General features: G+C 36.1%; 2 protein-coding genes across 8 annotated transcripts in view; one reads left to right on the top strand and one right to left on the bottom strand.

Moving 5' to 3' along the window:
* Window positions 1-1,420, bottom strand: part of LOC128672378 (protocadherin Fat 3-like) — a 28,030-nt gene extending 26,610 nt beyond the window's left edge. The window contains exons 1-2 of the mRNA XM_053749494.1: window positions 1,123-1,420; window positions 122-190 (exon numbers count right to left, since the gene is read on the bottom strand). Coding sequence (XP_053605469.1) covers window positions 122-190; window positions 1,123-1,195 — 142 coding nt within the window. The 5' untranslated portion in view covers window positions 1,196-1,420. The remainder of the gene's footprint in view (window positions 1-121; window positions 191-1,122) is intronic.
* A 2,675-nt stretch (window positions 1,421-4,095) lies between these two features.
* Lsd-1 (Lipid storage droplet-1) lies at window positions 4,096-17,801 on the top strand. 7 transcript variants are annotated; one of them, XM_053749539.1, is made up of 9 exons: window positions 4,096-4,252; window positions 9,408-9,520; window positions 10,131-10,316; window positions 10,502-10,661; window positions 13,627-13,802; window positions 14,056-14,237; window positions 14,731-14,797; window positions 16,272-16,370; window positions 16,812-17,801. In XM_053749539.1, coding segments are annotated over exons 1-9 (1,092 nt in total). In that variant the 5' UTR covers window positions 4,096-4,251; the 3' UTR covers window positions 16,920-17,801. The 7 variants fall into 7 exon arrangements, with proteins under 7 accessions (XP_053605514.1, XP_053605513.1, XP_053605512.1 ...); XM_053749538.1 differs by having other exon boundaries at window positions 10,481-10,661; XM_053749537.1 differs by having other exon boundaries at window positions 10,481-10,661; window positions 13,615-13,802.
* Window positions 17,802-18,086: the final 285 nt, after the last annotated feature.

Raw genomic sequence — 18,086 nt, 5'->3', positions numbered from 1 at the left:
TTCTGTGAGCATTTTTTATTACATTCGATGTGCAGCCAAGAATATTTAACTTCCAAAGGTTTTATTATTATAGCAAATGCTATAATAATAAAATATCCAGTGCGGAATTGTATAGACTAACCTGTGGAGTCTGGGATCGGTATTTCAGGCCTGTCAGGTCTGGGGATTTCTGTCATCCACGAACATTGTGCTGTTGACAAAAAATAAATATGGACTGTCGACAGTACATCAAATCACCCAAATTTGTTGCGAATTCGTCGCTATTACCGCCGCATGGAGATCCATGCAGGGTAAGTAACTTGATATGCGGCTGACGATACATAAACTAATGTAATATAAACTAAAACTAAACCTTACCTCATGTGTTATTTTACCTCGATGTCACATTTAGTTCACTAAGTTCATTTTCAGATATTTCATGAATGGTAATTTATCTAATTTAATATCAAAGTTATATTTTTGTATTATATTGCAATATATGACTGGCCACTGCACCCTTAGCTGATTAAAGAGATACTAAGTTAACTAATAGTTAACTAAGTTAACGAACTCAGTTTTTTATTTAAAATTGTATATTCAAGTTGAGACTAAATTATTTGGAATTGTTGAGTAGCTTCTGTTTAGCCAAAAACTTATTTTCTTTCTTTCTTATGATACTTTGAGCAAACCATTGTCCCAATGGGTAAGATCCAAATATCTCTAGTATTCTAAATTCTGAGATCTTTGCATGTTCCCGGTGGCGTTCGGGGTTGTGAAGCCGCAAAGCCCGGGGTCAGCATAAAAAAAAAACCTTAAACCTTTACCTTTTTAATGTAATTGGCCGCCTGCCTGTCGTCAACCCTCTTTGGAAATGGTATTGTTGCCTATCAGCCGCCTAGGCGGTTTGTCCCTTAGTCGCCAGGTACGACTACCACCAGGCCAGGTACGTATCCACTAATCTATGGCGGTACCACAGATCCAAATATTCTGAAGAGGTCTAATGGCGCAAAGCTTAAACTGAACAAAATAAAATTTCCCTATTGTTAATCCCTATACCCGTAACACGCGATCACAAAACAATTCAGACAATAGTTGAGCAACTCACATGACCTGAAACCTCGTATAGTAATTAATTATACTTACAGGATTGTGCATAAGGAATCAATGTTGCCAACAGAAGCAACGCAAAGGCTGCATGGCGGATGTTATTCTCCATTTTGCATACTTTTAAAACTTACAGACCACATTAATTTACACCTATGGGAATTAGCACTATATAATTATTGATAAGCACACCATTTATAAAATTTTCACTAATCACAATTTCACTACGTGTCATTAAAAATCGACAGATTTCACAACTCAAATTAATACGACTCTTCTTTTGTTTGCAATTAATTTTACAGGAAGTCCTGAATACCTACGCTAATATTGAATACTGAATCATTATAGTTTTAATGACATCGATTTAGATAAGATAGCGACGATTGTTCATATTCTTTTAAAGCAAGAAACGCGATTATGCTATTCCTACATAATTACAAAAAAAAATGGATTGATTTGTCCGTTTGTTCATTTATTGATACGAAATATCCTTACGAATGAACTTGAAATTGAGATTGTAAAACTTATTTTTGTTAACTACAATACCTATATTGATTACTACTTAGCTTTCCTGAATTTTTCAACAAACTCAGCCACGTCAGTCTGCCTGTGAGGATGAACTCCATCTAACGGATTTCTAAAATATACCGTAAAGAAACATTGTTGATGCATCAGAGATGTGTTCGAGACGGATGGACTGAGCGGCATCAAGACCCGCCTATCTGCCTCAGTCAAAAGCAGGACCTTCCGCCTACTTTTTCATGTGACTCGCCGCGTGAATGCCATGGAGCGCCTGGTGGTGCACAGCACGAGAGGATGGAGTCAGGTTGGTTCAGGGCAGAGTGAGTGGAGACAGGTCTCACTGTCCCCTCTGGCGAATTCCCCGCTGCACTGGATCAACCAGATAAACGTCCTTACCAACGCATCTCTAAATGAAATCGCGTGCCTAATGAATACATTTTCATGGCAAATGAAAAGCTACGCACTACGCTCATCCAAAAATCATGTCTGACCACGATTGCCCTACCGAGAGCATACGAAGAAGCAAAATAACTAAAATGCAACATACTTATTATCGTTTCAACAGGTTATCTTTCTGCTCCTACTTACCATTTTGGAGAAAAATAAAGTTTAAAATTGAGAACCCGGGTGCAAAATTGCTATGGTCGGTCACCTGTCAAACAGCTCGATATAATTTTATCGACGACAATCAATCTACGATAACGAGTATAATTGCGAATGGTGATAACCACTGATTTACATATTTGTTTAATACTGATCAAAATGTATTCCGTCCTAGCTTTAATGTATTTTCAATAAAAGAAACATATTTTTTATGCAGGAATCATTGATATAGAACAAAAACTCGATTGCAGGATTGTAAGAAGAATAATAAATTAGAATAATAATATAACTATATCCAGTCCCCTAAAGTCACTTGAAACGGCTTCATTATCAAATAAAATTGATTTGTCATCCGATAGTACACTTATCGAAACATGTGTGTTATGTATGTTGGTAATTGGTGTACTTATGTTTTTTAAAATAAATTAGGTAAGCCTATTCTTTATTTCTTCACTTTCAATTGAATTTAGATGGTTAGTTTTTTTAGTAGGTATATGCGAAATTGCAGGTCATATGATACAGCGACCTAACCTGTATATTTGTAAGAGGTAGGTAGTTCTCTCTCCCAGTTTAAACTTTGAACAAACGGTAATTCGCGCAGACGTTCACTGCGGAGTAATGTGGACATTACGATTACGTATACAGCATAGGTAATTACAGTATAATAAGGGTCTCTATTTTGTATTACTAATTTAGGTTGGAACATAAATTCATATATTATATTACATATATACTATTTTTGATTCCCCTAACATTTTATCGTCGTTCATTTACTTCCCAAATTAGTCAGTAGTTCAAATAATTAATTACTTCTAATATTCATAATGGTTTAATTATGTTTCTCAATAAACAATTAAGTATGATAGTATAACACCTACTTTACTTTATTGTGTAATAATCTTTATTTACCTACCATGCAGTAAGTATAGGCTCTTCCCAACCTCACCTAACTTTTTGGACACATATCCAAACCTAACAATCTTAACTTTTGTTGGCATAGTTTGAAGCTCCGCTCGCTCCGCTTGGTGTGTTCACAATACTAAGCTAACCTAACCGACAAAGCTAGGTTTGTTATCTATGTTTTTTTTTTTATTGCGGGGGGCTCCCCGGGACTGCCCCCCGAAGCCCCCGTGCAGGGGGGCAGCACCTGTCGCAGTACATTTCGAAATCATTATTACATACATTTGATATGAGAATGTTGTCTCAAATATTATTAAACTAGGTTACTATTAAGTCTAAAGAAATAAATTCCAAACAATTTTAGGTTGTCTTACAATAGAGATTTTAAAATTGTAGCTAACAATTATAAGGCTAAATTATTAAAGTGCAGGAAAATCTATTAGACTAGATAATAATTGTGCGTTGTGAATTTAGGCTAATAAGGTTTGACGAAGTGAAATTAGAAACAATAATTTTAAACGAATCAAAGGGCACCCATTTACAACACTTGGGTAGGTAGGTACTTATTGATCTATTTATGATCCTAGATCTAGGTATGTAAACAATTACTCAGTGGCCCTCGTTAAAACTAACGAAATAGCAACAACTTTCTAAATTAATTGTGTTTTTCGTCATATTCTATAGGTAAACATGAAAAACTTATTTTGAGCTAATATTATTACCTATTAGTTAAACTTTGAATCGCAACTGCATTGAAACTAAAAATTTGCGTGTGTACACACGCAAAACACAGTCAAATCAATGGTTCTCTTCCCCGCTTGTCCATTCAACACTTTCGTCCCTTTCTAAAAATCCCTCCAACAGATCGATAAAAATAGGTATCAAACTACGATGTTTGTAATATATATATTAATTACAGTTGGACACTTCAGGCGATTTGGCACGTGGATTTAAAAAATCTGTGCAGTTATTTTTTTGATCATTGAGAGTGACCGCTTTGCACTTTAGCATCATCCCCGCTACGCCCCGGGCAACACACAATACACAGCATTCGGGCATTCGTCTCCTGCGCGTCTCATATCTCTCAGTGACTCGCGGACCGGCCGTATCTCAGCTGACAAACATCCACGCGCGATTCAAACAAGTAAGTAATTTATTCGTTAATTTTATTCATAAAATTAAGACTTTTATTAGATTTATTACTCTGAAATCTGTGGAATATTCCCAGTCGCATAGAATTGGACGTAGTGTTTGTTAGATTTTAGTAAAGCGGTAGTGTTTTAATTAATGAATTTTAATGCAATAACTTGGTTATTATAGGAATAGATAATTTAATTTGTAAAGATAATAGATGGTTACATCAGAAATAGGAATAAAATGTCCATGCAGCAGTAACTTTTTAATTAGAATGGAAAGTAGGTAGGCGTAAAACTCGTGGCCAAGTGTGAACTGGAGTTGAGATTGAAGTCCCAAAATTAAGTAAGTACAAAGTTCTCCAGTATGACCGTGATATATATTTCCATACAAATTAGATGTGATCATTTACTTCAACTTTATTTTTTTAATCATAGCTTTTAACCGTTAAGAAATTACTCATACTTACTTTGATTACCCTCCTAAACCAAAAGTGAATTTTGTACTAAAAGTTTATAATCATGAAGTATATTTTAGAGTTTTAGTTTATAATCATTATATTTGCTATGTGTTCAGGGTTTTTCTTTGGATTGTGGCTTGTGGTTCCCTACGGTTGTGGCCCTAGAATAGGACCACTGCGTGGATATCGTGCGAGGCAGCCAAGGGACATAAAGCCTTGACAACTGAAGGTAGCAATAGCATTCCCAAGGACGATTGACGTCAGGCAGGACGGCGTGTCGTAAAATCACAGCCTTCAGCGAAAGGATAATTTTTGACATTGACCTTAGGACTAGCGTCGTTACAACGTCGAATGAATCCGGGAACACGCGAAGATGAATGAGAGAGTTGTGTTTAATTGTTTTGAATACTTATCACAATTAATTTACACAAGTTTGATTTCAATATTTAATTCTTCGTTTCGTCGACCCTTCTAATCGTGACTGCTTAAAATTTGATTATTATAAGAATATATTATATTTATTACATATCAATAAATAAATAAAAAACATTTCTTTCATACATACGTGCGTTATTTGATTGGAATGAATGGAAGTTCAAGGGTTGACTTCGATAAATTGTGTGGAGATAAGCTCGCTGTAATAAAAAAACAAAACGACTTCATTTATTTTAATAAACAAGTGAATAATCATTTTATAATATTCACTTCGAGTAAGGTGCTTTATTACGTTCAGTATTGTTCTATCTGGTTTATTTGTCCGTTATTTTATGCTTTAAGTAATATCGTTATATACAATATAATTTACTACAATTTTACTGTTAAAGTATTAAATGTAATATGGTTAAGGGTGAATTTCACGACGCGTTTCATCGTGTTGCAATTTTTTTAAAATTAAGAATATATATATTTTTAATTAAACATTTATAAAATTACCATTGTACTTTACTTATTTATAAAATAGGATAATTAAATTGATTACTGGTGTATGGTGCAATTTAATAAAAACTGGCCGCGGCGGTGTTCAAAACGCTCGTGAAATTCACCCTTAAATGTTTAATTCTTATTTAAATAAAAAAAAAACTAATTCTTCTTTTGCCTAATATTTTACAATATCTGTTTGAATAAATTAAAGTAATTAAAAATAAAGAAGTAAGAATTATATACATACGAGTACTAGCTGTTGCGCGCGGCTTATTTTTCCGGGATGAGAAGTACCCTATGCCCTTCTACATACTACAAACGTCCCGGGTACGATGCTCGGTAAGGGCAAGAAAATTATCTTTTTCAAATTAACAAGTCTCGATCTTACTATTTGATATAAATATACATCCTTAAATAGATATTTATATTTACTTATTATGTTAAAAACTAGCGACCCGTTCCGGCTTCACATAAACCTTCTTCTTGAATCACTTTATACTTTAAACTAGCTTTTGCCCACAACTTCGAATGTGAGTAAAAATCAGTTTCCCGCGGGAATTTCAGGAAATCCCTTCTTAGTGCTTCCCTACACTGTCCTAGGAACCTACACACCAAATTTCAGCGTTATACGCGTAGTAGTTTCGGCTGTGCGTTTTCTGTCAGTCAGTCACTCAGTAACGCAAGAGTTTTATAATATAGATTTAAAAAAACCTGCCTCAAAATCCGTTCCATAGGTTTAAAGATGCGTTTTACACTAACCATACTAAACTAAATTGCTTAGCGGCATCGTAGTGCCGCTTAGCAATTTAGTTTAGGATGGATAGCCTGCAAGGCGTAGAAGAATCCACCTTTATCGATAACATCCGGTTCCGGGAGGAGTTATTTACATTGTGATTGTAATATTTAGCGATACAGTATCGGCGTGTTTTGAACGTACTTGTAAGTCAGCACAAGTCTTGATACATCTAATGACGTGGAAAATTTGTCTGTAAAGTTTCTTATGTCACGTGGGTACTATTTTTTTTGAAAAATATTTTTTGAAACTAACTTATTACTTGTCGTCACAGAGATCTTGTTGTAAACATGACAAAAAAATACTATGCCCGTGTAACTGATTAAGGGCTCCCTTTTTGGGAGCCGATCCTACATGAAACATATCATGCTTATAATAAAACTCATGGGAACTGACGTGGAAATACCTCTATAGAGCACGCGGAAGTATCTGAAATTTAACTTTCAAGATTTGATTACAGACACACCGACAGACAGACTGAACATAGACACTAGATAAAAGCTGTACAAGCTTGCAAAAGTAATTAAATCTATACCAATTGGTACAAAACCACTAACATCAGTCAGCTTAGCTTAACATATATTTATTTTATCTATGGCTTAGAAAAATGGAATATCGTTTCGTAGCACATCGTAGAGGGTCTACGAGAGGGCTACGCCATTATTAGGATTATGTAATAAACGAATTTTTATTATTTACAAACATATACTTATGTGGCGTTTCAAGAGTTTAGGTACCACTTGGGTGGTATTGAATATTTGGATGGAATATTTAGATAGTTAAATAGTTAGGAATAAAAACAATAATTAACTTTAATTATATTTATTGGAAAAAAAATCAAAGTTCACACTTACAAAAAATCAAATTGTTGGGAAACAGACATTGAAAGTTTAAACTGTAATAATCAGATTTCTAGTTGCTAAACATACAATTGCAGTTTTGTCACGTTGTGTACATGATTTACACGTTTGTAAAACGTAGCCATTTTAATGTTGCATTAAAACCTATTAAAAATGCCAATTGTTTTCACAAAATATCAAATATCTCTGAAGCTACATATATCTGCCCAGCGGTAATAACCTTTTACTTGGAACGTCACAATTTAATATGTGACATATTAATTTCTAATCTAAGCGATATCGCTTTTTTTAGGATTTTTATGTACCTATATAGGTACATAAAAATCCTTTCTAAGATATAAAGTAAACAATTAACACTCTTTACGAGTTTCAAACATTAGTAAATTATCGTAGCATCTGCGTAGCATAGCTACGTGTGCTTCGACTAGGATAACTTTCCGTGCTTTGACGATTTTTTATTTTTTTTATAATTATCTTATGACCTATGCAACATAAAATTCAAAGTTCTTTATTTAACTTGAATTTTGAATTTGATGAACATCACTAAAATTTACTTAAAACGAAGTCTGCCGCCGATTTTCAAAGCGCAAGTTGCATCAATTTAGTAAGTTTTGTGATCAAGCATTGGGTATTTAATTTTTTAGAGAAAAATAGTTTTAATACAACTCTTTTTATAATGTAAGTAGTTTTAGTTACCTAGTTATTTTGCTTCCCAATATTTTTCGTGAAAATTTTTAAAGTTAGTTGCTTCAGCATCCATATTAATTCATGAAAATGTCATAGTATATTTGAAAATGTGTTTTTCTATTTATTGTTTTGTCCTTCTTTCACGTCAAAATAGAGAATTGGATTGAGGTACCTAATTTTCGGTGCGGAGATAGTTAGAGGTGGCCGGAGAGTGATATATAGCGGCCAGCAGCTAGCCGTTAATATGTGTCAGTTAGTGCAGATATGTCATTTCCAATTAAGTCGATGACCTAATTCTTAATTTGTACTTTAATAATATGTCTCATTAAAGATGTTGATGTTTTAAAACCCGATAACCCCTGATCACTTAATATATCACAATACATGTTCATTTGGCGCCGTGAGAATTGGCTGGCTACATCGATCGCTTAAATTAAAAGTTAAACAGTTCTAAATTTAAATTCATAAAAAATAAATGACGTTCGAGTATAGCGCGAAAATAACAGTGACAACCAAAATGGCGGGGAATGGAGATGTGTACAAAAAATCATTTAACGGTTCGTGTGCTTTTGGTGTTAATAAAAAAGTTAAGGGATCCATTGCTAAAAGGGCTGAGGCATATTTGCAAGCAGTAAATCATAGCCTAGGGAGCCCACCAATGGGTATGTATTTGTATATATGTTGTGTATTCTAATAAACTCGTATCTTACTATTATATCATATTAATCTTCATATTAGAATTACTTTCGTCATAATAATTGAAGGTATATTCTATATTCTGATCCGAATACTAAAAAAAGATTTATATTTAGATTTACAATTTCTTATGTGAACTTGTTACTCTGTACAAATCAGTATTAAGTATATTAACACCCTCGATCAGTTTTAATTAAGTACTAAAAACACCTTGTTTATGAATACTTAACATTCTAGAAGCTTTACTTATTGCAAATAATGTAATAAAGCGTTGGATGCGCCCCGGTCCGTGGCGGGCGCCTGATAACGGTGATATAACCGGCTATTTATAGCACGCCGAATTCTTTAAGCTAATAACAAGTTTTTAATCCATTTTGCGCAATTATAAGCTACATACCATAGTCGGAAAGCATTTCTTATAAATAAAGTTGCAAGTCACATGTTATAACTACCTATCCTTATTGCACCTCTCGATTGTTGCTAACGAGTAACATTTAGAATTCCCTCCCCGCTTCGCTATTTCCCGTACTCTATTTGGAATTAGATAGGTATTAAGTGTTATGAGTACTTGTACTAAATTGTTCGTATGGCCAGTTAATCTAGTGTTAAAGTCGCGTGTTATAGTATAAATTTGTAATATAAATTAAACTCAAATCCATGCTAACTAAAAACATATCTGTTAATATATATTCGTAAGATTTTTGTGTGAGGAATAAAATGATTACTGACGATATTTTCTAATTTCTAGTGCCGACTGTACAAAAGCCGACGCTGCGACTGGAGGCGGTGTCTCGCGTGGTCGCCATCCCCATTGTTGAGTCCGGCATCGACGTCACTGAGAAGATCTACCACAGGATAAAGGTACGTGACTATTTTCTGCAACCCTATTGTAAATAACAAAAAGAAACTTCACAAAATTTTGCAAATCTTCCATTATCTCATTACTTCAGTCATATTTTATTTAAGTTCTCGTCCTTTTCGCTGAAAGTTTAAACAGTAAACTATCTGCGATTTACCCAAAATATTTCATTTAATTTTGTATGTAGTTTACTTAATCGTGAGTCATATCGACAAACCAGAGAAGTACCAGCGTGACCCCTGATAAGCCGGCTATCATTTCTCCGGGTGATTAGAAGCGTCTCCTTGATGCTTCGGTGATTTCGGAGCTATGGTTGTAACCGTTGGACATTTGACCTTACCCATTAGATAGATCCATGCTGTGTATGCATGCTATAAATGCAACAATATATGTTGTATCTTCCTCAAGTATTACGCCTATCAGCCTACGCTATTGGGTAAATGATAGTTTCACTGGAAGAAATTATACTCATATTTGTATGAAAGTGTACGCGTAATAAATTGTTTAATAGATCACTATTAAAATCCGTTGCGTGAGTTAAAAGAAGAAAGCTTAGAAACAAACAGACGCGTAGGGCGATTTGTTTTATACTATGTATTGATTCCCCACCAGGAATCAAATCCCTTGTTCCGCTGGTACCTCAACATAGGCGAGAAGTCCCTAGCGACCGGCGCACAGCTGGCCCTCCCCGCTGTGATGCTGTTGGAGACACCCATCCATCAGCTGGACAAGTTCCTCTGCAGGTCTTTGGACATCGTCGAGAAGACCGTTCCTTCGATATACCTGCCTCCACAAACGGTGAGCTAAATGACGCAAAAAAAATATTTCAAAGTAACAGATGATTCTAGTATGGGAAATATCTTGCTGCCATTTTAAATTTAAAAAAAAAAAGGTACGTTTTCATATCAAATATTATACTTAGTAATATATCAAGAAGCCACAAACTACATTATAATGTCCAGATGTACTCCGAAACCCGGCAGTACGTGCTCCGTCGCGCGGACTCGGTCAAGCAGCTCGGCACCGCGGTCCTGGACTCCAGGGTGACCGCGGTGACGGCCACGGCTCTGGACAGGGCCCTCACCACCGCCGACAAGTACGTGGACAAGTACCTGCCGCCTGACCACCAGGATGCCAACGATGGTGAGATAACTTTTCATTTTATTACCTTTGTATCCATTCTTCGTCTTCTTACGTGTGTTTTCGGCAATATTTATGAAGGACCAATACATCGCCACCGAAACAACAACTATCTGTATATCCATTAATCCACCGGTGGATTGAAGGCGAAACAAAAGTAGCTTGGAATCCATTAATTCGAATTCTATATCTTTCATGAAAAGATTGAACGAAAGAACCACCTCTTAATGTGGTGCCTAACTTAGGGCAAAAGAGTAAACAATAGGAATTTAACGAGTCTTCGTTGTATGGGTACTTCAAATGATCTAGGTGTACTAAGGTTTGAACATTTGGTTTAAGTTTGAACATTTTGAAAATTCAGGATAACTACTCCATTAAGATTAACATTATATATAAGTATTTATTTCCATGTAATAAAACCTAAAAAAATATGGTTTTCATTATCTATGAAACTATAGTTCCATGTAGTATGTAAATACCACTAGAATATGGTTTTTTAAAGGTAAGGTTTTATAAACAAGTACATAATTTGTTTTGCTGTGATTCCGGCAATTATCAGCGTCTTCATCAATATTTATTTAAATTGAATCTTATCTTCGTATAATCACGATATTCTTTATGAACATTTCCGAAACAAATTGATTAGATAAAATTTTTTTGTTAATTCAATCTATTTTACATATTTCAAATTGAGCAAATTAGAAACATTGCACGAAAGGCATTCATGGATCAGTTGAAAGGAAAGGCAAAATTCGTGTCGTACAGGGAGGTAAAATCGATGGCAGAGGAAGATATAAATGGAGGCTGCTCCACCGACTACTCTGTTCTTAAATGCATGATAATGATGAGAAACATTGTGCCGACAGATTCTACACTGCTCGTAACTTTAAAAAGAAAATAGGTATAAGGTACCTAAGTATGTGGTGGACCATTTGTACCTAGATAGTATAGTATACCTATATAGTACCTATATCTAAAAGCTAATTATATACAAAGGAGACAATCGGAAATAATTTAACGTAGACAAGTAGATACTAGGTCTATAAAGAAGTCAAGTTGCGAGTCACGAGTCTGTGGGTTTTATCGATGACTTTCCGTCCAATTAATATTATCAGGACCACCATTAACATTTTGACACTGCCGGTACATCAATACACCTTTGCCACTAAATACCTGATAAACCAAGGCTATTTTAGCTGCACTCCAAAAAGTGAATCGTTCAGATTCTGGAGGAATCAATAAATATCGATGAGTTATTGCGGTCTGATCCAAAAACGGATCCACTGCCGACATTTATTATTTTTAAAGTCCGGTCTGCACCTGCAAACGACTGTTTTAAAAATGTGTTAAAAAATTCAGCGGATCCAAACGGAGTATAAAATAAGAATAAAAAATATCTGATCCCTTATGGATCAAACCAGAATAACTCATATTTATACAAGAAAAGATATGACGTTGAATAAAAAGTAATGGAAGTATTTAAATTCATAGAGCATTCTGGTGGCATATTAGTTCTTATTTACTTTATATAAGTAGTATATTTTCTAACTTTTCTTTTTTAAATCTACATCAAATTGGAGATTATCTATCTCCTATTTAAAGTATTAGGTATCGACATGCGTCCCTTAAATAGGTAAATACCTTATTTTGTACTTTGTCCATTTGTTTAGTTATTTGCCAAGCCAATGCAAAAACAGTGTTCTATTTAAGTAGATAACGCTGTCTTTGCATCCTATGATCCTAAATAATGTTTGGGTGGTGTGGAGGGATACAGTATAGACAGTTGAGCTGGGTCACGAAGTCACCAATCATCCGCGTTGATGTCACCATTCAAACTGACTAGGCAAATGCATTTTAGAGGTATAAATTCTTCTTCAACTGGCCAAGCCAAGCGGTTTAAAATTTTTATTTATCACAAGTTAAAATTAGATTTCCGGAACTTTTGGTGAGATCACCATAGACAAGTGCAGCATCCGTTATCTCCGTGTGTGACAAATTAGCTTTATCTCTGGCCCCGGACTGTGGACGACGATAACTTCTAAATAGTGCCACTTAATTAACTTCTATCTATGTCCTGCACAGTTATTGTGCAGTAAATTCTGGCTAGGAAGCGGCTAGACGGTTGTTTTTCTGGCCTCAATCGTATCGATGTTACCTAAATACGTCCTCCATATAGGTAGCTGCAAAAATATGTAGGTAAGTATCTACTATAGGTAAGTATTCATTCGTTTTTGTGGAATTTTAAATATGTACTTACTTTTTTTTCGAGGCAAATGATTGATAAGACTAATATCGATTGATATAATAATGTTATCGTGGCCACAGTGCTTAATTTCCTTCGATTATAGTTCAATGTTAACCTTGGGTGTCGTATATTCGAATCTCAATGATTTCTGATGTTAATTCCAGTATCTGGTCATTACAGGTTTCTGGTGACACAGTTTTAAACTATAGATAAGTCACCGATCGTTAATGTTCTTATTTTGTTTGTCCTGTTCCAATAGACTTTTTTTTCTTTAAGCGTTGAAATAAGCAACGCGCTTGTGACACCCCTGGTGTTGCAAGTGGTGACCACTTACCATCGTGTGGGCCGCATGCCTGTTCGAAAGTGAAGGGGTGATACAGTATCCCCATCTAGCTCTTCGGATCGCAGTCTATTAAGCGTCCTCCAAAAACCACACTATCTTGAATGTACTCGTATGATCTACTAATGAAGGCGTGCGTCTTTTGTTTTACTTCGTTTTTTTGTTGTGTTTTACTTCAAGTCCATCCAATACAAAAACATTACGTATAGCAGACTAGATATTTCTTCTTTTTGTTTATTGTGATTGCTCTTGTCAGTAATGTTTTATGTAGGTAATGAAACACGGATGCACATCTTAATGCTAGTAACATTACATATCATATCCATATTAAAGTGTAATGAAATAAATCTAAAAATAAATAAAATAAATAGTGGTGATCATAGTGACGGGGCCGGAAGCGGATGTGGAGGGAGAATCTGGAAGAGCGCGCGCGGCGCAAGCTGTACAGCACGGGGCCCGGCTGCGGCGCAAACTGCAGCGGAGGCTGACCAGGCAGGCCCTCGCCGAGGCCAAGGCTATCAAGGAGCAGATACACGTGCTGGTCTACGTGGCGGAACTGGTAAGTCTCAGTAACCCACTACACTTAACACGGGGCGCGGCAATCGGCAAACTGCAGCGGCGGCTGACCAGACAGGCCCTCGTCGAGGCAAAGGCCATCAAGGAGCAGATACACGTGCTGGTCTAGCTGGCGGAGCTGTCAACGAACACTTATTTAGAATACTGCTCCCGATCAATAAAAAATATTAAGATAGTTATAATAAGTTCCCTGATGTATCTTGTTATCTATAATTACCATAAACTTACTTTCCCAGGTGGCCACAGACCCTGCTTTAGCCTGGAAGAAAGCTAAAGACCTGTACGCATCGCTCAGCCGTCCAGAGCCTGAGAACCAAGCCAGACCCGCCACGCTCGAAGAGCTGACGGTACTCCTGGCCAGGGAGACCGCAAGGAAAGTGGTTCATCTCGTCAACTACACGCACACAGATTTGCCAAGGTATTTGATACGTGTTCAAACTATATGTAAATTTCTTCGGGTCGTATTGATTCAGCCCTCTTTACTGCTCATCTGATTGCTTTCCCCGCCAAGTAGAATTGGAATTCAGAGACTGCTTTATAATTGACTAGTGACCTGTCCCGGCTTTGCTTGGGTAAAACTGAAAGATAATACCTTCTTCAGGAATCACACTATCTATTGGTGAAAACCGCATGATAATCCGTGCAGTAGTTTTTGGGTTTATCGCGAACAGACAGACAGACGCAGCAGAGGACTTTGTTTTATATTATGTGAGGATAATGTTTCTTACTTCGTACGGTCTCCAGCCTTCTTAGTTGTCAAATAAATTGCACAGTATTGATTCTAGACTGGCATGGAAGAAGAGCTGTCATCTACATCTGCCCGTAAGTGAGTCCCAAGAATCATTAGGAACCATTCTCCTTATTCACCCTCCATTAAAATGGCTATCATGATGTTTATTATTTCTCAACAGGAACGTGCGTCAAGGGCTATCAGTTGTGAGCAGCCATCTATCTTCCGCAGCGGACGCCCTGCTAAAGGTAATGAAACGAGGATAAAACTATTTACATAATATAACGCATTCATGTATTTATCCCTCACGGGCAGCGTCTGATCAAGAGTTTGGAAATATTCGCCGCGCTGGGAATCGAACCCAGGATCTCTAGATGGCGGACGGGCGTGGCGATCGGGGCCATCAAATGTGCCTACGATTTGAATATGCTTAGGTACTTTATTTAATCAATAAGTTACAAAGTTGTTACATCATATCCTAATATAAAAACTTTTAGCCACCCAAGCAAGCGGACTGACATGTGACCGTCTTGTATTTAGCCGTAAACAAACAGTTTTCTTGTGATTATCGTATCTAATGTTTACTTTCCAACTGACCGCTTACAATTAGTTTTTGTGATGTGAAAACGTAATGTGACGATTGAGACATGATAAGACCACGGAGTCGTATTATACAATAGGTCACATTGTACACATTGAGCGACCTTTTTATCGTATGGGTGCTTTTCCATTAGAGATCTAAGCAATTAAGCTACAAAACTGTGCAAATATGTGCCGGCGGCGGCATTTAGTAAGCAAGAAATAAATACCTGTATGAATAAGGTCAAATCATACAGATTGAGTTAGCCCCAATGTGAGCATTTGTGGAAACGATGTCGTGTTTAGTAAAAGTATGTCCTTACTATTTTAGGTATTTATTTCTTGCTTACTAACTGCCGCCGCCGGCCGTTTCGGCTTCGGTCTGGTAAATAATAAAATAATCCTGTATTAATATCTTATTAAAACTTGGTGAAAAACCTATAAAAATGCGTATGGTATTTTTTTATTTCATAGCGTTCATACAGACAGACATCTATATGTGTGTCTGTATGAACGCCACCTACTAAAGTACCTATATGATTACTGGAAGAGTCCAGTCCTGAGAGTTGAGATGAACTTATTTATTTTGTCGCGTCTATACTCTATACGCGACAACGGGTCTTTTTTTACAATTACGGAGCAGTGGCCCAGCGTATCCTGTATCAAAATTAGATGGCGGTACAAATAAAGAAGGGTAAAGTTTTTTTCTTTTAGACTTTAAGAATTGTTTGCATACCTGTGTAGGTATGCAAACAATTCTTAAAGTCGAAAAGAACCTGCTACCTGTGTGCTTCCGGGCTACATGTGTATGTAGCCCGGAAGCACCGAGAGCGAAGCGAGCGAGGTCTACAAGTCGACTTGGGGCAAAAATACATTATTTGTGTATTTATGTTTGTAATGCGATAACTTTCGAAGCGTTGGTCTGATTTTGATGAAATTCAAAATGTATGTAGAATCTGTCAATATAATTTTTAAGTTCGTAGAGCATCACAATTTTGTAAAAAAAATATTGCGTTCGCGAGGGCTAAGTTCGCGGAGAACAACTAGTTAAGGTAGAATGTGCAGCTCGGTCTGATGCTAAAGCTATTGCAGCTAAGCTATTAAAATGTGTAAACAAGTACATAGTTAGGTACGGCATTTCAGACGATGCCAGTGGAGACCGCCCTGACCGAGGTGAGGGAGTGGCGCGGCAGGCTGCGCGCCCTGCTTCAGCAACTGCAGGCCACTTCCCGGACCTACTTGGTGAGAATTTTATGAGACTATTTTTTCTGTCCCAATTAATATTATCAATGCGAAAGTAACTTTCATTATTTGTTTGTTTCACGTTTTATGTATTCAACGTTTTAGGTATTCTTGAATTGCCGCAGGCAGGTTTACGCTCAATATTTGCTCATAGTAGAACTTTTTGAGCAGGAACTGGAAAAATATTTAAACCCATCTACGGCGTAAACCCATCTATGACGGCGGGCGGTTTTGTTCGAAACAGCTGGTTAATTATTTATTTTTTATTTATTTCAAACAACAGTTACAACAACATAGGCACATATAGGTAATATCGGTATACCTTACAGACCAACATACATATAATAAAATATAACTTATAGGTCGTATATTGTGTCAGCGAATTATACTACTATTGATTGTTATAAAATATGAGTAAAATTGACACATGATGCCTGGCAGGAGCACCTGGCCGTGTTCCTGGCCGGCAACGAGGAGCGCGAGAAGATCACGCCGCGCTCCTCGTACGAGCAGCGCGACGACCTCGCCTCCATCAACGGCGTCAACTAAACTACCCTCTACGTCTAGCTTTACGTTCGTGTACCATAATATCTACGTAACCGAGACGACCCACAGATAATAATGCGCCCGCAAAAGGGAAGGAAGATCGTTCTGCTTTAATTTATCTTTAAACCCCGATGACAGGACGGAGTTATGTTTAACAAGCATCAAGCAACAGCGGAAACAGTTTCGATCTAGCTTTTTTGTTTAAAAGAGAATTTCTTGTTCTCGAGTTCTTGTTCTTAGTTTTGAGATGTCCGTTCAGCATTTGGGAACTTGTCAGCTCTTTTCTAGCAAATAAGAGGATTTCTTAATTTTTTAATTTAGTTTTCATTTACGTATATGCATCTCTTTCTATTGGCGGGTTGCCGACCAAGTCGGAACTTAGTATGAGTCGCATCGTCGTTCATTTATGTTTTGTTTTGTACGAGTATTTTATATTTTATGATAATGAAATTATAGAAAATATTAACTTGTGTATTTATATCTACTCAAAAGTTTTGATAATAATTTTGTGATCAGAAAAGGTAAGAATGCTAGAGACGGAGGGGGGGGGGGAAGATCGATTTTCAAATAATTTTAACTGTCGACTTTAATACTAGGTATATCAATTTAGTTATAAAGCCAATTAGTTTGAAATAAATATTTTAGCTTTAAATTAGCCGTTAGGTTATCTCGTAAATAATAAATAATCGTAAAAATATAATATTGTGAATAAATTAATGTATGTAAGATTTTTTATATTATACGATTAGTCTTGCTTATTGAATATACCTACATTTAACTTCACAATGTATAAGTATAAATAAGCAGCTATTCATATGAAATCAATTATGTTAAATATTATTCGATGTTTACTTTATGCCTGTTAAATTAAATTATTTTTGAATACTTTGTGTTTTAATAAGAAATGTACCTACCAACGTTTCATACAGGTAGGTACAAGTACCTAATATGTACCTATCCTACGTAGCGATTACTCCCCGCATGCCTACTAGCGCCATCTTCAATTTCTATTCTAAACATAAAGAATTTTAGAAAGTATAGTTTTCCATTTGAATAAATCTAAAACGGTGGCCACTAAATTCCTTTTAGTCTACTGTGACTATGGAACTCTACTAATTCCATGAGAAATCTATAATATTTTTTACTAAAATTCTGGCATAATCTGTTCGT

Source organism: Plodia interpunctella, chromosome 9 (assembly GCF_027563975.2).
Source record: "Plodia interpunctella isolate USDA-ARS_2022_Savannah chromosome 9, ilPloInte3.2, whole genome shotgun sequence".
Classification (NCBI taxonomy): domain Eukaryota; kingdom Metazoa; phylum Arthropoda; class Insecta; order Lepidoptera; family Pyralidae; genus Plodia; species Plodia interpunctella.
This window is presented reverse-complemented; position numbering and strand designations above follow the sequence as displayed.